At 44.0% G+C, this 24,668-nt stretch overlaps 1 protein-coding gene across 1 annotated transcript; it reads left to right on the forward strand.

The window, feature by feature from the left end:
* The first annotated feature begins 6,908 nt into the window (after nt 1-6,908).
* LOC112551793 (putative C-type lectin domain family 20 member A) lies at nt 6,909-16,273 on the forward strand. Its single transcript, XM_025214778.1, has 5 exons — nt 6,909-6,939; nt 10,059-10,412; nt 11,644-11,757; nt 13,749-13,834; nt 16,202-16,273. Exons 1-5 carry the CDS (start codon nt 6,909-6,911, stop codon nt 16,271-16,273), a joined length of 657 nt encoding a protein of 218 aa, XP_025070563.1.
* The last annotated feature ends 8,395 nt before the right edge of the window (nt 16,274-24,668 follow it).

Genomic DNA, 24,668 nt, shown 5'->3' on the forward strand with positions numbered 1-24,668 from the left:
TGAGAAGAAATACAAAAATGTAGACCTCTTAGTTCCAAAATGGTACCTTTTATTAGGCCAACTGGGAAATCAATCACAAGGAAAAGCTGGACCCAGAGGGACAGCTTTCCATCTCCAGCTCCCTCTGTGCAAAAATGAAGTTTATTTCCTACCTATGGGGACTTTTTACCACCTATACTTTTCTCAGAGTCTGATGAAGGGCCTTTGAGCCCAAAAGCTTGCAGAAAAGGACAATTTTCTTGTGATTTCCCAGTTGGTCTAAGAAAAGGTATCATTTTGGAAGCAAGTGTTTTACATTTTTGTATTTCTTCTATGTTTAGTCCATGATTTTTGTATCCAGGATGTTGATGAAGTGAAGTTCATAGGCTCATCTGTGAAAAGTATTTTATGAATTCCCTTTGAGGATTAATACTGAGAGATTGGAGAAAGTGGTTTTCTCATGAGAAATGTGCCCCCACCGGTAATTGGGTATTCTTGTCTTTAATAGATTTACGGTGTACATTCATTCTGGTGCGCAGTTGTTGTTTGGTCTCTCCTACATATTTTCCATCAGGGCATTTGGTGCACTGGATGAGATATATTACATTTCTGGAGGTGCAGCTGTAAGATCCAGGAATGGTGATGGTTTTGTTATGTGGTGTAGTAATTGTGGAAGTGGTGGAGATATGCTGGCAGGTTTTGCATTTCTTTTCATGTCATGGCCTGGATCTATTTGGTGTGTTTTGGGCCAGAAGTTTGCTTCTGGTGATGAGGTTAGCGAGTTTCAGTGCTTGTTTGAAGGCTAGGATGGGTGGATCTGAGAAGATCTCTTTAAGAACTGGGTCTCCTTCTAGTATGGGTTGCAATTGTTTGAGGGTTTTCCATATAGGTTTGAGGGAGGGGTGATATGTCATAACCAGCGGTGTGCGATTTGTGGGGGTTTGCCTTCTGCACTGAAGCAATTCTTCACATGGCATCCAGCTGGCTATTTCAAATGTGCATCTATGTCTCTGGAGAAGTGTGCCTTGTTGTGTGAAAGCCTATTTAAGCTTTGTGAGGTAGCAATTCTGGGTGTTCTCCTCAGTGCAAATTTGATGGGACCTGAGGGTTTGGCTCTGTATTACAGGTTTCTTGGTGTGTTTAGGGTGCTTGCTGGTTCTGTGCAGGTATGTGTGTTGGGCTGCAGATTTCTTGTATAACGTGGTCTGTATTTTACCATTCTGGATGCTGGAGTACTCAAGAGATAGTTGGAGGGGTGATGATTGCTGAATTTCTGATGGAACTCAATAAGATATTGCAGGTTTTCAGTCCAAATGATGAAGATATGTCATCAATATATCTTAAGTATAACAAGGGTCTGATGGTGCAGTCTTTGAGGCATTCTTCTTCCAGGTGGCTCATAAAAAGGTTGGCATACTGTGGGGCCATTTTGGTGCCCATCGCTGTGCCCATGGTCTGGAGGAAGTGTTGGTTATTAAAAGTGAAATTGTTGTGTGTGAGGATGAAGCATATAATATCAGTAATATCTTTGGGTCTGTACTCAGAGTTGTCATGTTGCTCTTGTAGGTATGTAAAGACGGCTTGGATGCCATCTTGGTGTGGGATGTTGGTATATAGGCTGGTAACATCTATGGTGGCTAGGAGGGTGTTGCTGGAAAGGTGGTCTATGTTTTTAAGTTTTCGTAGAAAGTCTGTAGTGTCTTGGACAAAACTCGCTCTTCTGGTAACAAGTGGTTTAAGGCTTCATTTCACGAAACCTGCTGACTCTCACTCACTGACTCCTCAATGTACATTTTCACTGACTAGCTCGCATGCATACCAGTCTCTGGCTTATTTACTATTTGTTCCATCCAGGAAGAGCGCACACCAACTGCAGATGCTTCCTCAGCCTGATCAAGGGTTTCTAACCCAAAAGCTTGCTAGAAAAATGTTTTCAACTATTTAGTTGGTCTAATAAAAGCTATCAGATTTACCCAAAAGCCTTGCCTGCCATGTGTATGTGTACATTTGGCCGCAGCAGGGGTGGGGAGCAGGGAGAAGTGGCGGGAACATGCCCCCCAGCCTGGCAGGGTCCATCCAGCCTCCCCTGCCAGCACTAGGAGGGGAAGGGGCCCCTCCCCACCAAAGCCCAGCTCTCATGGGGGGAGGAGGCCTCCAATTTTGTGCTTGCCCAGGGCCCCAGCACACCTTAATCCACCTCTGTGCTCGCCACCCCGCTGCCACTGATGCCTTCTTCGCATTAGGGGGCCCCAAATCTATGCCTTGCAGGGGGCCCCACAAATTGTGGGCTGGCCCTGTTCCCAAATGAATATATAAGTACTATATTGAACATCTATGGTGCCATTGTTTTATATGCATAACCATTAGTTCAGACCAAAGTAAAGTGAGAATGTCAGAAATTTAGAGGGGGGGACCCCAACAGGCCTGCACAGCAAATTTCTATGTATAATTATTATTAATCCTTTGGGTGAAGGTTAACATCCCCTGCCTGCTATTTATTATTTCACCTGCCCTTGACTTGTGTACCCAGTGCAGATTTTGAATTGGGCTGCGGAACCACGTCCTCAAAGGATGCTTCTCCATTTGAATAACTTACTTGTTCAAATATGCAGATAATTTTCCTGGAGCAGCTGCCACTCTCCAAAATTTTATCTTTAGACAGCACAAAGGCAGAGTCTTTTTCATCTCTTGAGTCAAGTTTGCAGATGCAAAATAACAGCTCCAGAGTGATTGCTTAGCTCACTCTTCCTGTGACATCTCTTTATTTTTATTACATAGAAATAAATACCTGATTTGGGTAACAAACTACTTCCATCCATTTCAAAGGGACAGCTAAGACTAACTTTACCAGGTCTGCCTCCCTTCCTCAATACCCTGCTTGTTTCACAGGAACATAGGACTGGAAAGGACCTCTTGGGTCAATGAGTCCATTTCCCTGTTGTCAAAAGTAATCATATTTAATCCCTCCATTTTACAACATTAGGGTTCTTGCTCCCAAGAGCCCATTGGAAGGCTATTCCAAAAATCAGACTTCTGTTATGATTAGAAACTATCATCTAATATCCTGGCTAAATTTATTTATGACCTGTTTATTCCCATTTGTTCTTGTGTCATCACCCTTTTTAGTTTAAATAGCCATTCTGCCTGGTGTTATACCCCTGATGTATTAGTTGAGTATCAGTGTGCCCTCTTAGACTTCATTTTGCTAGGCTAAACAAGCCAGGCTTTTGTAGTCCCTGTCATAAAGTAGGCTGCCCGCTTCTGTGATCATCCTAGCTACATTTGCATCTTCTTCAGCTTTAATTCATTACTTTGAGCATAGATGACCACAAATGTACACATTATTTGAGAGGAGGACTCACCGCTGCCTTGTATAATAGGATTTATGCTTTCCTAGTTCTAGTGAAAATACCTTACTTGATATATGGTAGGATCATATTTGCCTCTTTCATAGCTGTGTTACACTGGAGGCTCAAAATTACCCTGTAAGCAACAAGGACATCCATGGTCTCTTTCTACCTCAGTTGTTTCCAAATTATAAGTCCCCCAAATGATAAGTATATAGTAGAAACTTTTGTTAATTCCCCACAAGTAGGTGGCCTTGCACTTTATATCAATAATTTTCATCCCATTTCTATTGTGCCAATCCTCAAAATCATCTGCTTCTTCCCGTACAATATTCTGAGCCTCCTTTGCATTGATGATGGTTCTCAACTTTGTGTCATAAGCACATTGCATCATCACACTCTTATTTTTTGTGCCAAGGTTACCAATGTAAATATTAAATAAGACCAGACCTGGAGGCATTTCACTAATAAGCTTCTGGCAGCCCAGCAATTTCGGTTTTATCACAATCCATTGCCATCATTCCTTTGGCCACTACCTTTACCTAGCTCTCAATTCTTCTTCCAGTCTCCATCTTCTCCATCTTAAAAGTATTTCCTCTGTGGCAGAACGTCAAATGCTTTGTTAAAGTCTAGTTGGATTAGAGCTATTAATTTTGTCTAGAAAATCAGTTATCTCATCAAAAAAAGATATCAGGTTAGTGGGGAGGGGGGTGATCTACCTTTGAGAGAACCTGCTTTTCCAAATGTGTTTCTTCCAGTTCCATCCCTCCCCCAGCATTTGGTCTGTAACCTGTTAATTGGTTTGATAATACTGTTGGTTACAAATGTCCAACTCGGGATCCTTAAAAATTCTGGTTTATTAGGCAGATTGAAGCACTGTAATGAAGTTAAATCATAAACCTTGGGGCTGGTTCCCCCCCACACACACACACATGCACACACACAGTAGCAAGCTACAAGAGTCAGGTATACCTATCCCACAGGTGCTGGAGTCTGTCGTCGAGGCTTCTTTCAGCGTGGTGTTATCTTCCAGAAGGGGGTCACCGGCTGGTCCTTCTGGCTGGACAGGTCGGGTGCTGGTCAATTTGGAGATCAAGAGGGCGCCACTGAGGGTCACTTTTCACTGCTTTTTATCTGTCCTTGGCAGACTTTGGTGACTCCCCAGTTTTCAGGTTTGCCCAATCCAGGGGTCGTTGACCCTCGTGGGACTTCCCCCATCGGTGGCTACTGGATGGCATCTGTTAGCCCCAGGGGTCGTCTGCATGTACGTGCAGGTTTGGGAGTCTGTTGATGAATTTTGAATAGGGCTCTGGGAGCGGTTGATCTGGAGATATTCAGCCCAAAAGTTGGTCCCCGGCCTTGATTAACTCAGGCCAGGGCTTCTAGCCCTTGATCAGTGATGTTTAGAGATTTCCCGGTTGTTACATTGTCTTCTATTGAGTTCTTCCCTTGGTTGATCTGCAGTTTCCTTAGGTGTTAATTGCTGCCTGCTACCGTGTTACACATTCAATCACTTATTCACCCGCTCTTTCAGGGGCCAGCCTGATACAGGGAAGGGCAGTTTGATTCCTGCCCTTGTTAACATTGTTACAATGTATAACTTACTTATGAAACTAAACACATTTAGTTGAAAGTTGAAAGGTGAAGAGTATAAAATATAAGCTACAAAAGTAATGCCATGGCACACAAATAGATAAAAATACCAAAATACAAGGGGAGATACAAAATGCACACATACAAATTTCAAAACACAATTCCTTATCTTAAAGTGAAAGAAAAAGGAAGGAAGAAAAGGTAGAAGAGGAAAAACATATCCAAGGAGGGGAGAGCAACTGCAGGCAAGAGGAAAAGGGGCTTTCTGCTACAATACATAGTGGGAAAGTAGATCACATGTGGAGTAAGCACTGGGGATTTTTAGCAGCATGCTAGGCTAAGACATTATCCAGGCAAGAGTTGCAATTATTTCCACTTTACAGCAGTTGGAAATTCTCTAATCTCAAGAATAAGGGCATTACCAGAAAAGAAACAAAAACAGGGACAATCCTGAGCTATGTTCTCGAGTGCAGGGTGGGGGGTGTGGTCCAAAGATGGCTGATGAGGCTGATCTAGGATCGACAGACTCTGTTGCAACTTTAGCATTTGTTTCCGTGTCGGGCGGGTGGCCCTGGATTCTTCAGTCCGCAACACAGTGTTTCTTCCGCTCCCGTTTTCTTTCTTCTGAAGTCGTCATAAGGTTTCAAAGTACTGAGATCCTTGCAGCAGACTCTTCCTCCATTTGGAGTAATCCTGGGCAATAGTCTCCCATTAATTGATGTGGATGTTACATTTTTTTTCAAGTTGACCTTGAGGATGTCCTTGAAGTGCTTTTTCTATCCTCCTCTTGAGCATGTGCCTTGACTGAGCTGGGAGAATAAAATTTGCTTTAGGAGTCAGGAGTCAGACACCTAGATGATGTGGCTGGTCAAGCAAAGTTGATGTTGGATGATCATCACCTCGATGCTTGTGGTGTTTGCTTGTGAGAGGATACTCGCGGATGAGTCTGTCATCATCAGTGCAGATATGAATGTTTCCCGATTCAAAGTTTGGGGTTTTTGGTGTTGTCCCTCTGATGTAAAATCTGGCAGTGTTTATTTTTAAACTCCCCCAGAGGGGACATGCAGGGCTGCTGCCCCAGTTCCCTCCCCTCCTATCCCTGCCCCCATGAGTTATACTACTGTTTAGGTCTAAAGTTCTAGCTTGGGTCTGTTTCTAGAAATGTTAACAACAGGTTTGTTCAGACCAGCAGTCTCAGGATATGGAGGGACAGAAAGATGTCTCAGCATAGAAACTTGGCAGTGCAATCTGAAAGATATTTTTGTAAAATTCTAACATCATGCTCCTGAGCACATGTCACGCATTATAACAATTCACATCACAGTTAGGGTTGGAAGGGACCTCAGGAGGTCATCTAGTCCAATCCACTGCTCAAAGCAGGACCAGCCCTGACTATATCATCTCAGCCAAGGCTTTGTCTAGCTGGGTCTTAAAAACCTCCAAGGATGGAGAGTCTACAGCCTCTCTGGGTAGCCTGTTCCAGTCCTTTACTATCTGGATAGCTAGTCGCAAACATTAAATAGTTAGTCACAAACATTAAATATCTGTATAGCTGGTCACAAACATTGAATAATTTATCCTATCCTTTTTTTATGTGCAGCTGCCTTAGGAGTGGAACAAAGCAGCTGTTTAACCATATATAGCAATAGTGCACATCTATGTGGGAGGTAGAGATTGGGGGTAAACTGTTTCACAGGCCTGGCATAAAACCTTACAATGAGCTCTGGGAATAAGCTCCCTAAGGCCAGTGCCACTGCAGTGGTGTAGTACAGTTTAAGTATAGGGTTGTGGTAAAACTGCATTCAAAACAGCATGGTTCATATAAACAAATTGCACTAGTGGTAATGCCAGTGCCTTTTTAATGATCCAGTTTCCTAGAATAGCAGGAGGTGTGACTGCAGTTAGTCAAATCATCTGAATGCTATTTAACAGCAGTTTCTGACCCCCATCACTTCTCTCTCCTGCAGACAATACAGCAGAGATTACAAGATGCTGCTGCTCTTTTTGCTGTCTGTAACAGGTATGGCATTTTCCTTCTCTCAGATTTGAACTTCAGAGAAAGGACTGGGAACAAGCTCCCCTGAGGGCCTCTCTTTTTTCCAAAGCAGGTGGAGAATGTTCCAAAGTTTGATGGGTAGAAATCTTGGGATTTATTTGTCCCAAACCAAAAAACAGGCAAACCTGAAAGAGTTTTTAGAGGGTCAGTGTTACACGGAGCAGTTCCATTTCCAGGCATATATTCATCAGTAATTTTGGAGCGTGCCTGATCAAACACTGCTGTGCTTCTCTACCTCTCCCACCACAGCTGCAGACAAGCAACAGTAAAAATCCAGGAAAACAGAAGTTCAGCTGGAGGAGAGGAAATGAGAAAAGTGAGGTGAATTTTTAGATACTCATCACCTTCCTACATTACCTGTTTGAACCTTTGGATGCTTATCTTGCTGGGGTCCTTTGACTCTAGCTGACTTTGTGCCCCTGGGGCAGGGGACTAGACTTGATGATCTTCAAGGTCCCTTCCAGCCCTAACGTCTATGAATCGATGAATCTTCCCCAAATTCAGTGACCAAAAGCCAGAATGTTCTTGTCTGACAGCTGCTCAGCAGCCCAGGTGAAATTATTATTCTCTGTTCAGGTCCCAGTGGATAGATTTCCTTTTCAGAAATATCACCATTAGGATGGGAGGTCTTGTTGACCCTGAGACCAAAGGTTTGATGGGTCACAGACAGAACTGCCCTTTTATCGTAGACATGGTTCCTTCAGTTTAGAACTGATTCACATTAGCAGGACTGTGTGGGAAAACTTGCACTATTGCTGCAAGTGCTAGATTCATTCTTTGAAAGATTTCAAGCTCCAAAACTATCTGGTTACTTTCATTAGCAATACATTCACATAAACATTTCTGCTCTCCTAGTCCCTTCTCCAACATTTATTTGCTGCCTCATTTTATTACTGTATACTGATTTATCTTCAGGAGTCTTTTCCTTGCAAATGTCAACTTCACAAGATGTACACATCTTGGATCAGTCTGATTGGGAGGGGTGCGTGCATGTGTGAGAAATTTGTTACTTCCTTCAGTCGTTCATTTTGGCTTTGCCTATGCTTCCAGCACGTAAGACATAAATTATTAGTGAGAAAAAGAAAAAACATCCTACATGGGGAAAGAGGAGAAATAAAACAACCTGATTCATATTTTGATGAAGTAACATGCCGTGATGGGGAATCGACAAGAGCCACTTCCACGTAGCGATCCCTGGTAACGTCTCTGACGGCCAAGAGCTCCCGAAACGACAAAAACGCCAAAGCACACAAAGATAAAGATATGGACACCATTGCTGTCATACAAAAGAAGAATGCCTTGATACAGCTGTAGTGGGAGGAGGGAATAGTTACCAGTCATGATCCAGATTTTCAGTAGCGATAAGCATTTTACAGGCAGCAATTCAGAGTGCAACAAATTGTAAATGTGTTTGTGAGCCAATGTACAGATAATGCTTGTAACAGCTGTACAAATGTATTTGCCCTGAGGGCTCCCAATATATTTGTTTTTCATGCTGATAATGGGGCAGTGGTTAAAGAGACACTTGTAGCAATATATTTGTGTCATGACTGCACGGGACTCATTTATCATATCCCTTCCAGGCTCGTATGCTCTAGCAGGTTTTTGCTAGTTGAAATGGATGCAGCTATTGAACTAACCCTTTGACCCCATCAGCCACAGTATAAAAATATGCTTGAAAATGCATATCCTGACAATTCTGGTAACCAAGAAAGCCCGGAAAATAGTTGCTATACAGACTGATAGCCAGTGAAGCACATATTCTAACCGGCACAAAAAATCATTGATGAATGTATTCAAGTGATATAAAATTGTAAGTGTAATTTGGGGCAAAAAGTGGTGCAGCAACCATCAGAAAAGAAGCTTTTTCAGCATGTGTCATTTCTGACCTGAAGAAAGCATGTCTAGGATGAAAAGATAATTTAGTCTGGGGCGGGCAATTATTTCAGGTGGAGGGCTGCTTACTGAGTTTTGTCAAGCCATCAAGGGTCACATGACAGGCAGCCAGGGGCAGATAAATATTAATTTTCTAAATTTTTTAGGGGCTCTGCGGGCCAGATAGAATGGCCTTGTGGGCCGCATCCGGTCCACAGGCCACATTTTACTTACCCCTGATTTAGTCCAATGCCCACCAAATCCAAGGCAGCTAAACGTGGCAATAGGTAGTTTTGCAGTTGGGAAACCTGTCCACTAGGAAATGGAGAAAAACCAACAATTATTTTCACATGGGCTACTAAGCAGCCTCAGATGGTATGTTTAAGGGACAAGGAACTGCTGCAATGTATCAGAAATACAGAAAGATCCCTTCTGAGCAAGATCCTCCTATATCTGACAAAGGTCAGTGTCAGGTGCTTCAGTGGAAAGTGTAAAACTTCCACGATGGATTAAAGTGAGTAAACTGGCTCAGTAAACTGAATTCTGTTGTAATTGGCAGTCTCTCAATACAAGGATGACAGTCTCCCAGTAAATAGGGACATCATCTATGAGTCCGGAGATGACTTAAGAGGCTGATCCAAGATCTGCATGTTTGACTGCAGACATGGCAAACAGTTCCAGGAAGGAGGAGTGGATCCCATCCTGGTGATGTCAGTTATAGCTCTTTCCCTTCGTCTCTCTCGTCTGTCCAACTCCATAGCGATGAGCTGGTTTGCTTGAAGTAAGCACTGCCTTGTCATACATCATGGTGTCATTGGGGATGAGTCAGGGCTCACTGATTTCCATTCTTACTGATAAAATAATCTAAGCTTGTTTTGATGTAAATATTTGCTCATTACTTACATAAATGCAGGAAGGGCCAGGCCCTCCACAAAGTAAAGGTGTGAATTTGACAAGGGCCCGAGGCCCAGCTCCTCCACTGAAATCCATGGCAGTTAGATGGCTACATACCTGTGAGATCTGCGTTTAGCCTCAGCAACTTAGGAGCGCTCCTTCTAATGCCCTTCAGTAGGATACACACGTCTATCTTGTATCTTTGAAAGCCCCCCCCCCAGTTTATTCCTCTGCAGAAACTCCTAAAGAAATGCTGATAATGTAGCATACAGCGACAGTAGTTTTCATAATTAATTCTTTTTTTTCTGCTTCAGTTGCATTTCAGGTTGTTTCCAGCCAGCGTGTGTTTTTATTGGTCACAACTCCAATGAGCTGGGCCACAGCCAATGACTATTGCAAGAGTCACTATGAAGGACTAGCAGACATCTTAAGCCTGGAAGATCTGAATGCAGTGGTACTAACAGCTACTCAAACTGCTTGGATAGGCCTGCACTACAACAGAGTCATCAGGGGACTGAGCTGGTCCAATGGCGCCATTTACGAGAGCCCAAGTTGGATGCCAAACGTTGGCACCTTTCTGTTTGGGTCAGGAATATGTGGAACAATGCTTAGTCTTGTCATTTTGCCTTCTTCTTGCAATAAGCAGTTGCCCTTCATCTGTTCCTACTGTATGTATTGATTTACTTCCTGCTGCTGCATCAGGGGTCCCACCCAGAGATCAGAAACCTTATGGGGCTTGCAAATAGGGGGCTTGTGACCACCCTGTCCTTTCTGTCTTGCCAAGTGGAAGACACTCTCAGACCCAGGCACACAGGTTCACTCACACATGCTCTCAGTTGCACACACAGACACAATCAATCACTCCCAGTTACAGCAATAAAAGTCTCTGTCAAAAAATGGCCTATGGGTATTTTTAGTAGATGGACCACTTCAGGTTTTCCACAGTGGTACGTGAACTTTACAGTGTTTTAGAGGGCTGAAGTGTCAAAAAGTTGAGCTTATCTTAGCTTCTTTGACTCCCAAATGGACCTCTCATGAGAGCAGATTTTCCCCCCACAATTTATATCCATTTGTGCACTTGGCCAGTAAGGCAAGAGTGTGAAAAGAGGGTTTCTGATGGTTTCAAAGCAGTGCTGTTGGGTCCATAGCTACCAGCACAAGAGTATGAGCTTTTGTTTTGGTTTTTAAGGTGGAAGATAGGGGTCAAATTTGATTTTCTCGCAAGTCTATTAGATCATTTCTTGTTTCTAGGCAAGCAGTCTGACTACTCCTTCAGCCAGCTCTGCAAATCCTAACCTTAACACCTTTCTGCTACTGATTGCAGGACAGTTGAAAGAGCTCTGTGTATAACACAATGCAGTTATATAGCTTCCTTCTGCACAGCCTCCTTCTTGCTGCTCTAGTCCTTCAAAGACTGCCAAATTTGCATGCTCCCATATATCCATCTGAGATTAGTTTATGATCATTATGATCACCTTTCCTCCTTCCTGGAGTGACTTTGTACCTGAACTCAGTTCTCTATCAGTGAATAGTCAGTGCAATTTGCTTAGAGCAGGGCCGTCAAACTCATCTGGCCCCATGGGCTGGATCAAGGTCACTGAACTGGTCTGCAGGCCAGATCCAAGTTGACCCTCTGTGTTGTGTGCAGTGCCCGTGGTGCCATGTCCAACCTGCACACCAGGTGTAGCACATGGGGCTGGGGCCAAGGCCAGTGCATGCCAATGGGATGGATCGTATGGATGCATGGGCTTGATTCAGCCCATGGACTGTATGTTGGACACCCCTGGTTTATAGTATTTTGGTTGTCACTACTGGTCATTTGTCAGGCCCAAGGCAGTTTTTGGTTCTTTTTAACCATGATTGTAGAAAACTGTATGGTGACTCTCATTCTCCTCACAGATTTGTCAGGCACTGACACTCCCTCCATAGCTAACACAGGCTCCACTGCTACCACTCAGCTCCTGCCCTTCAGTGGAACAGCAAGTGCCCCAGCAGGAAGCTCTTCTGATGCAGGTAGGGACACATTAACCCTGCTTCTGTCATGTTTGTGCCATGATCTTTATTTCTTTCTGCACTGCATAAACTGAAACATGTTCTTCAATGGAGCTGGCATAGAAATGAATGTCCCCGTGGGGTGACAGAGGGTATGACTGCTGTGGCACCAACCCAGTACAGTCCTACAGACAAAAAACTCCTAACCAATCTTCTGGGCCAGTGACTAGTCTCCTAAGGCAAAGATTGGCAACCTATGGCCCATTGGCTGGATTTGGCCTGAAGGCACATTTGATTCAGCTCACAGATGTGTGGCTTTGGCTGTGGGCACTTCTTTCCATGCTACCATGGGGACAAGCAGTGGTCATGCCCACCTTTCCAACTCTGACCCAAACTGGGTTGCTTCAGCCCACCAGTGGCATAACTAGGGTGGGGTGAACTGGGTAGCTACCCTGGGCACCAAATTGGGAGGGAAGAGGGAGAGGGAGAAAAGTGTCTGCTACTGGCAGTTGTGCAAAAGCGTGATTCCAATTGCATGGCAACCAGAAGTCACTGCTGCCTCTGCCCCAGGCACCTGGCTCCATTCCTACGCTGTGACCTGCAGCCTAAAAAAGGTTGCTGACCATTGCCCTAAGGGCATAGATAGGTTTCCCATTAGGGTTTTCAAACGAGGTATCTACAGAGGACTGGCAAGGGTCTTCAGACACTAGTACCTACAGAGAACTGGCAGATTAATAATTAAGCAGCCTAAATGTCTTTCTATCTTTAACTGGTAGGAAGCTGCAGGTTAGTTTAACTACACAGATGTCAAGGCAGTGATCAGGAACAGAGGGAGTTACCCGTTTAAACTCCACGTTTCCCAGACTGGAATTTCACAAAAAAGCACAAGTGGGACTGTAGGAATCCCAACTTTGGCTCAACACTTCTTTGAAAATTAGGAAAGGAAAAGAAAAAAAACCCAAGTCTTTGCAGAGATCACAGAGGTTTTCCTTCTGTTTTGGAGACACATATATCCATTAATAGTGCAATCAATTAAAGCACTCCGGTGCTGGGTGCTCATTCACACCCTGTAGCACATTGATCTAGCATGGCAACCCTTTTTACAAGCTCTCCTCGTACTTCCAGCAAGTCTGTGTCACAGCTACATTAGTGTCCCCATTCAACAGCTGGCTAAGCTGAGGCACCAAGAGGTTAAATGGCTTGCCAGCCTCACGCAGCAGGTTCCAAAATGCCCGTCTTAGTTTTAACCTTATTTCCTCTTCTAATGAAGTGTAAAACAAAGCCAGTAGCACTTCTCATTTTTAATGAGCCTCTGCTGCAATACTATCTGTGCTGTACCTGCATTGTGGGAGGGCTTGAAGTCTCTTCCCAGCTCTTCTTTCAACAGTTCCCCAAACCATGTGCTTTCATCTTTTCACATTGTGTGGCTGAAAATGTGAGAAACAGCAGCTGACTTAGACCAAATGCCATTGTGTAGCCTTATCTTACCTGACCAAGTTACACATTGAAAGTTTGCGCACCCTGTGTGTGCAAGGTCTCTCCCACTCAACCCAGAAATACCCACCTTCCTTTCCATCGCCTCTTGTTGCTCGTATCATAACACTCATTTAGGGACTGGCAGTGACACACAAGGGGGCAGCAGCACTACAATTTGCACTGGCGCTGAACACAGCACTGGCATTCAAGTCACATCCGTTGGTTCTACACAGTCAGTGGGAAAATCAGAGATACTTGGCTCACAATCAGGTACCTATAATAGTTTTTCTTATCTCAATTGCCTTCCTTAAAGTGTGTTTGTTTCCATATTAAAGTAGAGCCCATTTGGAAGAAATGGGCTCTAGCCACTGGAGGTATTATGCATCTGAATGAACCCTGTATTAGGTTGCCTGTTTGTGATGTATTATAAATGTATTGCCCTGGACATGGTCAGTGGATTGTCAAGGAGAAAGATCAGCATTCATTTAGCACTTCAGTCCCTTCCTGTTCATTCGCTGTATTATTCTCTTACATAGATTTTGGCTACGTGGTTCTGAAAATGGATTTCGTATCAGCTGCCCTGGTAGACCTTGAGGCCATGAAACAACAGCTTCTGAATGAGGTGAGATGTAGTTCTCACTGAGAGCTCAGTCTGAAATACCAGTTTGCAAACCATTTTGGGTAGACATCAGCTTATAAACTGACCTACATCATGCACTGGAGGAGTGAGCTGGTGGGAGAGGGAAAGGGAATGAAAAACAGTCTATTCATCAGGAGCTGCAGCTCTTCTTTCTTTAGCCCCACTTCATTCAATGCAAAACATCCCCTTTCTATGCAACTAGGGCTGCTCTCCAGAACTTATTCTTCCAGCAAACTAGGGCTTAGTCAAGTGAGTGAAAAGGGTGATAGGGACTTTCCCATCCATTTCCATAAAGCCAACAAATTTAATTCTGTTAATATCTATTTCCCTTCTACCTCCCTTCACTTGTGCTGTCTAAGCACTGGGATTTTCCTCTCTGAAAAGGTCCCCCACCATCACCACTGGTGCCTCTCTGGGATCAATATGGCCAATGCCAGTAAGGATGTACAAGTCATTATTGAGACCCCAGTCTCTTCTAACTGCAGTGAAATTCTGGGATTCAGACAGTAGGCCTCCTTCCCTTTTCCCACCAAGCTACTCTACTAAGGCACATGGCTAGCTCTTAGATGGGATTTCTTTCAAGTAGTGGGAAGACAGAAAATTCAAGCTCTTGGCACATGCTCATGTGATGGGATATGATCTCTGATCCCTGATCCCAATAATCATGCCCCTTGCCATGCCACATGCACATGGTACAATTGTTGGAGTCAAGGATCAGGTCCCAATCCTGCTATTAATACATACCAGTGCAGGGAGAACCTGGGATTATGATGCTAGGCTCCCCTTCCACTGGCAAATTGAAAGAAAGGTGTGCCTGTAGGTCCAGGCTGGGCTGACACTCAGTGCCGCCCTTGGGACCACACTGAGAACTTCAACTGGCTCTGGTGGCCTGGGACCAGGGCTGACAATCAGTTGACTGTTGGCCCCTGGCCCTGTCCCACACTGGGACTAGTTTGAGTTCCCACTGTGGCAAGCTAACAATCTGTTGATTGTTGGCCCCAGCCCAGAGAGCCTTGGGTCCAATTTGAGACCAGGGCTGGTTGCGCTGGGCTGACAATGAGCATACCCGACAGCTCTGGTCAGGGGATCAGGTTGTTGACAGTGGGAAGAGGAGGGGAAGCAGAAGGCCTCCCCCACTGGACACTTTAAACTCTGCCAGGAGCCTCTGATCCCCTGTGCCTGGCACCTGACCCAGAGCTGCTAGGCATGGGTTTTAAAGTCCCCAGCAAGGAAGCCACCCCAGCCCACTCTTTAAAGCTGTCCAGGTGATGGGAGCCAGAGACTAGAGAGCCTCTCTCTGCTGTCTGCAGGCTTCCTCTTCAAAGCTCCCCATGTGCTGGGACCCAGGGCACAAGGAACAGGCAGCAGAGGGGTTGCGAGTTCCTAGCTGCCCATGCGCTATACTGTGACGCGGCACTTGCAGCTCTGGAATGGAGCACCCAGCTCCCCAGCTGTCGCTTCCATGGCTGCCCTGGGAACTTGGAAAAGCAGGTATGTAGCTGGTCCAGGGCTTGGTGAACCCAAGATCAGGGAGATGCTCCCTGATGTCAAGCTCAGGCCCCCCCAGCCCCACCCCTGGGGATAGGCAAGGGTGCTTGGTCCAGGACATGGTGCTTCTCCCAGCCTGATCCCACTGATTGGGTAGGGATGGCTGTGTCCCAGACCCTGGGGCTTCCCCATACCAGTTCCCTATGCTCAGCTGAAGATGATCATCCCCTGTTATGGATCATCCCCAACATGACACACACTAAACTGAAGGCAGGATACAAACAAGGCTTAAAGATGCTACACATTATATGTAGAATAACTTTGTGGCTCATCTGCTATATTATCATGGCATAAATTGGCTTCAGCTTTCACACAGGTTACTATTTATGGCATGATTAACACCTTAATAGTGTCCTGAATGTAATGTGTGCCAGGGCCCCTAAGTTTTGTGGTCTCAAACTGCATCAGGATACTTAGTTTCCCATGAATCTTACTAGAGACAGTGAAGGAGGGTCCCTTGCTGTGGGGACATGGAAGCAAACCTAAGTAACAAAATCTTTGCCTGCAACCAGGATATTCAATCTACAGCTTTGCAGTGAAAAGCAGTAATTCAATACACTTTCTAAGCACACATGGACATTTAATCTAGGGAGCTGGGAGGAGAGGTGAAGGACAGGAATGTAAGATGCGCTCTAGCAATAGCGAGGATTTTATTTGAGAATATCAGTTAAATGTAAGCAAACCAGTATCCCACTCACTAATGGATGTAGAGAGCTGCTGCTCTTGGGTTAAAAGCAGAAGAACACACTCTGTTATCAGTATAGCCATTAGCCACCAACCTTTTTTTCCTAACTTCTTCAGGTAGAAGAACTACTGATGGGGAGTTTCTCCAAAGGGACATTCCAGTTGCAGTGGGTGAGCTATGAGCAATGACAAGACCAGACTACAAGCCCCAGCACTGATTCAGATTTATTTTTATCCAGATGTCACCTGGGAATCTCAGAAGGAGTAGAAGAAACATATACTAATAAAGCATTTTGGAGAGAGGAACCAGAAGGCCTATAGGGAGACCACTGATATATAAGAGAGGTTAACATGCGTGTCAGGGGGACAATGCTGTAGAACAGGGGTGCTCAACCTCCAGCCTGTGGGCCAGATTGGAGCTGCCAGCTGGCCTGCAAGGCTCCCCACAAATCTCTAAGTTTGGTGGCAGAGGAACGATGATGACTCTGCTCCCCTGCTGCTAAATCTCCCAACACAGGCCCTGCAGGCTGTATCTGGTGCCATATCCCAGCGTACAGGATCAGGGTGGGGTGGGAGCGGTGCTGGGCCCCAAGGCCCAGTCTTGGTGTGGGAGGCTGGTGGGGAGCAGCACTGGCCTCTGGCAGCTAAGTCTGGTGCGCAGGGGGCAGGATAGGGAGGTGCTGGGACCTGCACTATTCATCTGGCCTGAGGGGCCAAAAGGTTGAGCACCCCTGATCAGGCAGTAAGAAGAGGGTAGGGACAGTCTTCTGCTCAGCTACACTCCACATCTTCCCTTTGCAGCCTCTTGTCACCTGCCCCTTCCCTTCCCTGTCCAGTTAGCATATTCGTAGATTTCATAGACATTAGGGCTGGAAGGTACCTCAGAAGATCATCGAGTCCAGCCCCCCCAGTCAGCTGGGGTCACAGGATCCCAGCAAGATAAGCATCCAATTTACTCTTGAAGGTGTTCAATGTATGTGCTTGAACCACCTCCGGTGGCAGGCTATTCCAGACCTCGGGGGCTTGGACAGTAAAGAAATTCTTCCTTATGTCCAGCCTGAAACAGTCTTGCAGTAGTTTATAACCATTCGACCTAGTCGTCATCCCTTGGGGCGCTCTGGTGAACAATCGTTCCCCCAGATCCTGGTGAACACCCCTGATAAACTTATAGGTGGCCACCAGATCGCCCCCGAGCCTGTGCTTTTCCAGGCTAAAGAGTCCCATAGCTCTCAGCCTGTCATTGTAAGGTCTGTTTTCCTAACCTCTGATCATGCGCATGGCTCTTCTCTGGACTCTCTCAAGCTTCTCCACATCCTTTTTGAATTGAGGAGCCCAAAACAGAGCAGTACTCCAGCTGCGGCCTCACCAAGGCTGAGTACAAGGGGAGAATGACGTCCTGGGATTTACTTGAGAAGCATCTATGGATGCAAGCCAGCATTTTGCTTGCTTTACTAGCTGCAGCATCACATTGAAGGCTCATGTTCATTCATTTCCTTACATTCTCCTTCACCCCTACACTCCACTACATATAAAAAAATAATGGAATGTGCTGTTTGCTGTCATCTTATAGTTCATCCTATGTTATAGCCATTCCCACAACCTATGTCTGTTTTATGTATTCAGATTATAAACTCTCTGGCGCAGGCTTATTTATTACTCAGTTTAACATGGGCCCCCAATTTCAGCTAGTGCTAGGCACTACAGTAACAAACAGGATTGCTACTAAGTACAGGACTGTTGTATGTAGCTGCTGAGAACAGAGGATGGGAGCGATTACTGAGTCTAGTCCCTTTTAACTGCAAGAACAATATTATATGATCCCTTTCATAAATTTACTGAGCACCACTTTAAACAGTCTGTTTCTTTGCCCGTGTTGGAAGTCTGTTCCAGAATCTGATTCCTCTGAAGGTTAGGGATCTTCCATTAGTCTCCAGGCTGAATTTATTCACAGCCAGTTTAACCCCTTTTGTTCATATGTCAACAATGTCTGTAAGCTAAATAGTTCATTTTCTTCCCTGATGTTTACCCCTTTAATATATTCATAGATATCAGTCTTATCCACTCTGAGCCTTCACTTTTTCTAGGCTAAGGCCAAGCTCTTCTACTATCTTCTTACAAAAAAAACTACTAGGGTGATCAGGGGAACATAGACCATTTTCTCTGTAGCTTTTCCTGTTTGAATTCATATTTCTTAATCATGGATGACCAGAATTGCACACAGTATTCCAGATAATGTCTCACCCTGCTCTTTCACAATGGCACTAATACTTCCATACCTCTACTGGAAATCTATCTTCTGATATGTTCTAGGATTTTGCCTTTTGCATAGCCACATCTCGTTGGTGCTGCATAGTCATTCTGTGATTGTTGGGTCTTTTCATCTCAGTTGTTTCTGAATTGTGAGTTCCACGTTTATAGCAAAAGTCTCCTATTAGTCCTCGCATGTACAACTTTGTGTTTTCTTCTATTTAATTTCACACATTTCTCTTACTCCACTCCACTTCTTCCTGTATGACACCCCAATAAGCCTCTTCAATTTTGATAATGCCTCCTGAATTGGAGTTATCAGCAGATTGCATCAGCACACTGCTACTTTTTGTGCCAAGATCATTAATAAGTCTATCAGGATTGGACCAAAGATTGACCCTTGAGGAGCTCACTAGTAACCTCCTTCCAGCCTAATGCTTCTACTTGGAATATAGCCCTTCACCTTCTCCCTTATCCAGCTGTGTACCAACACCTTAACATTCCCATAACCAATTCCATCTTCTGCAGCTTCATTAAATTTCCCAGGTGGCACCATATTAAATCCTTTACTGAAACAGAGAGATGAGACCTGCTATATTCCCTTCCACTAGGGAATCAGTTTTCAAAGGATGCTATCAGGTTAGTTTGATAATCTATTTTTAGTAAAACCTTCTTGCCTGTTGTCCCACATTCTCTTCACTGTCTTGCTTTCTAATTATCACTGCTTTCAAAACCTGGTCTAAAAACCCTGTATCTAGCAAGTTCAGGAAGATGCAAGGAAGACTTGTGGAGGACATGGACACACAATTCTCAATACAAATTTACCATTTTTAAACAAAGAAATCTTGGGTCAAGTACTGGCGAATCATCAAATTAAAAAAAAAATATTTGTGTTGTTCCAATACCCACAAATCCCATTGTTTTGGGTACTATGCAGTCATATTACAAGAGAGCTTACAGACTAAATAAGGCTAAGGCACACCTGATGTGTAGAACAATACAGGGTTCAGGTGGTGAGAGGAAAGAGAAAAAGTAAAGTTGCATCGAGTAGTTGCCTGTGGATTATGCAGGCTCCAAGGCCTCTAAAGCCTGCATCTAAAATGTCAATTTAAAGCTTACACGCCAATGGAAATAAAACAAATTCAAAGAGAGGAAGATTGTACTGTGTAGTTTTTGTTCATTCTCTTAATTCATGTATATGTGGAATGATAAATAAAGCATCACCAATGGCCAAATATTTTGTTAGCCTATGAAGGAACATTTCTTTGGGGTGACTGCACCTTGCAAATTGCTTTGTGTTTGTGCATTAGAACTTCACAACTACAAACCAACTATACAAGGAAAACTAAGCAGACTATTTTCATGGTTCAAGGTGCAAGAAATGCACAAATGAATGCAAAGTAAACAGAATCTCTAACATCTGATTCTCATGACCTATAATGCTATTAGTAATATAAGAAAGGGAATCCATTTTTTAAAAGATACAATTTCAGACTGAGTGTCCTTTTAACTCTGAGAAAGGAAAATGATTAAAAAGCTTGTGGTAGTAGATAGCACTTCTCCATGTGACCACAGAGTGTCACCCTTTCTCTCCACATTGCTTAGCTGGGCAATTCCTCATGGGTGAGAAGATTTAGAAGCCAGGAGAGGTTACTAGACAGGGAAGAGCTGAGGAAGTGGAATAAGCTTTGAATGGAGGCCACACAGAGCACCAAAATCCCAAACCAGGAGCAGTGAGTGGCGTTTTAGTGCCACATCTCTCTAACGGTGAGCAGCGGATAGATGCAAGTGACACAGTTTGGGATTTGCTCACTCAGCTGTAGCTTTGAAGTCCAATTTTTGATCGGAGTCATTTTTTTCTGCCACAGGCTACCTTAGTCCCTGCCACGTCTCATAAAAGCAGCAGTTCACATGGGTAGCGCAAGAAGTCACACTACAAACCATGCCAGATGTCAGGTTATACTGTGCAAGTTTGCACATTTCCTTCCACCGCTCAGGTTTCAGAACTCACGTATAATCTTCCAGCAGTAAGATATTAAATCAGTGCCACGTGCATGAACTCCAAGCTTTTTAAAGTTAAAGTTTATTTGTATTCTTTGTAGGAATATCAATAAAAGACCTCAAATGTATCTATATCTGTACATATACAAGAACCTTCAAAAATTATTCACAGAACAAAAATAAATCTTCTTTAAAACGAACCCAGGCAATGAAATGCAGAGATGGATCTCAGAGACCAAACAGTCCAGTGCTACTAGCATAAAAATATGGTTTTGAAAAAACAATTTTATTACTTTTTAAGGTGTATTTTGTTGAAATAAAAAATAAATTATTTAGAGCTATCATTGTAAAATAGTCCTGTGTAGTAACACTCTCATTAAGGCCCTTGAGACAGAAAAATCTATTTTTACAGGTAGGATTCCTGGCAGGAGTGATTTGTAATGACATGCTCTCTCTCATGGGAATTAATTTAATGTAGGGAAGGAAAGGTCTAAATGCATCGGCTTAATTTTAACCCTTTAAGTCTGTTAAACACTCAGGTGGATAGCGGTGACTGGCCAGATTATATCCTACTTGGTTAATGATAATCAGTAATATAAATATACATGTATCGGTTGGACAAAGACATGAATTGTTCCCCAGGAGCGATGCAGACATCTTTCCATAACACTAATATAGGATTCACACATACATGGCATTGGTGACGCTACCAGATGAATACCACTAACATACACCACTGTTAAATCACTGCACAACCAATGAGATTCCAGAAAAAGTGAAAAGCCGGTGGTTTAAGCAAGCAACAGAATGTGAAAATAAATACATCATTTATGGGATGGCTGGATGCCCGAATACAGAGCACGTCTAAACTCTGGGCACTATATTCAGGGGCTAGGAAATATGCACAGCTCTCTCAGCGCTACTCTGGATTCTCTATGAAGAGAGAAAGCATTTCTAAGAGGAGTGCCGTGAAACACGCAGCTCTATGCAGCTGTGTGCGTTTACATACATGTACACACACACATCTATGGCTACCCATTTCTATACACTGAAGAGAAAACTGTAGCTGCTTACTGAATTTAGCTTCTACCCCTTTTCCTTCTTTAGGACCCAAACTCCTCAGGTTGCAAAAGGGTATATACATGGGACCAGATTTACGCCATGTGCACCTCCTCCGCTCCCGAGGTATTTACTGCACACCTCTTGCTAGTGAAATTACTTCTGTCCTCCTCAAACTCTTCATAAAACATTCTGAATTTGGCAGCAGGCCAGGGTGCAACCGAACAACATGGGGCTTCACTCCAACACCACAGAGCTGAAAACTTTTATTTAAAATTCAGAAACCCAACCAGCCAGCATAGGAAAGTCCCTTTCAACTAATCTGCCTTTTTAGAGGGATCATCATAAAGCAGCAGTCACGGGCATGGCCAGAGAGTGGCAAGTCCCCAAGGCTGTGGCTAGCCCCTTCATACAGTGATACATACAGTTCTTCCATTGTGTCTCTGGCTAGGGCAGAGAGCGAAACAGCAGCCCAATTGCAAAGGCAGTGGCTGGCCACAATGATGTAGGTGATTTGCCTGAGGCCTTATTTGTAATTGTGGTAAATTTTAGCAAAGAACATTGCGAATCCTCCTCTCACCGATTACAGCCCAGATGAAGAAAAGGGAATTAGACATTGTGACGAGACAGGTATTTGACATCTACAGGTTTGGGTAGAGACTTGAAGAATTAGATTGCAGGCACCATGCCTAGAAATTAAAGGACTGTTCAATAAGAAATGAATGGCTCCAGGGTAAGAGTGACTTAGAAAACAAATCCTTCCTTTCCTTTTCCCTTTGCAGTCCTGCCTTGACATCTCCCAACACAGGCACAGCCAGAGAAGTAGCACAAAGCTGGGCATAAAAAGAGATGGCTATTAGAGACCTCTAAATCCTTCCTGCATTATCTCAGCTGTCCTCAAATTGAGGTGGTCAGCTTCCTGCGGTGGCATTTTGCACAAGCTGCTGAGTTTAGGCAATTGCATATGTACTAACCAAACCCCTAGCAGGTTATGAAGTTCATCAGATTTTGTTTTACTTCTCCTCTCATTCCTGCAGAAATTTATTTGCTGTTACTCTGAAAACTGAAGCCTGGCTAGGCCCAGGTATTTTGTTGTCTCAGTAATGATAAAATGGCTCCTGAGGTTTTGCTTGCTACCATCAAACTGTACAAAATAGAAGCTTGTGATTTTACATGCCACAGGCTTCACAGAGAGATGATAAAAATCTCTAGACATCTGCTGTGTAACAAACTGGGAGCGATGCCTGCCCACAGAACATGGGAGCCTAATGCTGTGCTTCATCGTTTCTCAGCTTTGACCTAACACTATTGTGAAACTGTGACTTTTGCCCCCTTGCAGGTAGAAAGACATTTTCTGCTGTATGTAGGGAGAGACCAGCATTTTGTATCTCGGAGCAGGGAGATTAAAACCAGCACGGTGACAAGCTGCGATGGTGATGCTTCAGGTCTGACCCTTAAATATCTGCCTTATCCAGGCTGACAGCTTAAGCATGTACAGGAGGATATGCATTTATCCATCTATGTTATTCAAGACATTTGCAATCGTAAAGCAATCACCTTACAGCAGCTAGGATTTCCCCTTTAGAAAGCAGGACTTGCTTTATTTAAAAGCAACCCTAGGAAATGCACTAAAAGTAACTGTTCCTATTACATTTCTCTGCAGAAGCCAAAGTGGATTCCCAAAGACCTTCAGTGTCTAACCACACAGCTCAGCCAGTGACCTTTAGTGGATTATCACAAAGCTACAGTGAGCTCTGGGCAGATGCCTTTCTCTAAGCAGCATTAGTCTAACTCTGCTAGAATATTTTGGTAGAAGCCTGTATTTCCATATGCATTTCTTCTTCCTTGTATTTCTTGTAATGCACAGAAAGTAATCCCTAGGTAGTGTGTTCAACAGCTAATTTAGGAGAAACCTCAGAGTAACAGATCATCTACTTCCCATGTTTTACATAACATATGATTAAAATGCACACCCATCTACAGAGCTGCTTTTGGGAAAGACTTTGCATAGCACAGCTGGGTGAATATAATCTGAGGTAATTATTGTTAGCTTCATTGAAAGTGAGTGCAGCCACATAATAAAGGGGTAGGCATGAAAGCTGCCCGCAGCCACACAGAAATGCTAAGATAAAAGGGGTTTTAATGGACAGTGGCATTTTATAAAAATGAGAAGTACTCATACTAGACAAATTGATCCACAACTGATACTGCGCCTATAGTCTTGGTACATGTGGAAGAAGAGGGAAAGAAGAAGGGATTGAAAGGCACAGTTAGTTAACCAAAGGAGAAGGTATTAGGGGCCAAAATGACCCAGAGTCGGAAGACTTCATTAGGAAAGTGTTTTTTGTTTTTTTAATTTCTACTGAGTATTTTCAGTATGTGGCCCCAGAAGTGCATAAACCTTCAAAAATGTTGCTGTGCCACTTCAAGAAAGCTAGGCGGACCCTCTCCTTGCTCCTTAACCCTTGGTACAAATCATGTTTGAGAAACAGGAGAAAGCAGCTTTGATCCAAAAGGACATTAAAACCTTGAGAACAAATTCCTATTTACTTCAGGTGAGGTTTCTATCTCTCAATAGAAGTAATAGAATAGGAGATGTGGTCTCTTTCTGTATTTGTGCATAGTTGGTTACATACATACATATATAGGTGTGTGTATATATGTTTAATGGAATTATCTTAACTCACAATAAACAAGGTAACAGTTAAAATATTGCGCTCCACAACAAACTGGCCTAAAAGGCTAGACAAATTCATTTCAAAACAGCAAACAGACTTGAACAACAGACACTCAATTTGGTTCATTCATATTGCCAAACCCTGACATTCAAAAAGGCATGACCCAAAGGTCATGAGATTAACTCAAAAATCCCCAGATATTTAAAATGATACATTTTTGCACACACAGGACCTGCCTGCGGTGCTGCAGACTGCATGTGCCACACATGCAGGTGTTCAGTGTGCTGCTAATCTGCAGCACAGCAGGTTTTTTGACACCAGGAGATCCTGCTGTCAAAAGGTGGTGCACATGGCAGCAGCCAGAGCCATGCTTTGGCTGCCATCCAGGCTCTGCATGCCTGGATCGCTGCTGCTGGAGCCCTGGGAGGGCCCCAGGAAAAGGTGCTGGGGCCAGCCCAGGTGCTGACACCACCCTTTCCTGCCCCACCCAGGACAACTTGCCGCACATCAGAATGTGCATGTTGGCACGTTCCCTGGGGACAACTAGCAGCGGAACAAATATGTGCCGCTGCTAGTTGTCCCCAGGGACGCACATTCCT

This window comes from Alligator sinensis, unplaced genomic scaffold (genome assembly GCF_000455745.1).
Source record: "Alligator sinensis unplaced genomic scaffold, ASM45574v1 scaffold293_3, whole genome shotgun sequence".
NCBI classification, from domain to species: domain Eukaryota; kingdom Metazoa; phylum Chordata; order Crocodylia; family Alligatoridae; genus Alligator; species Alligator sinensis.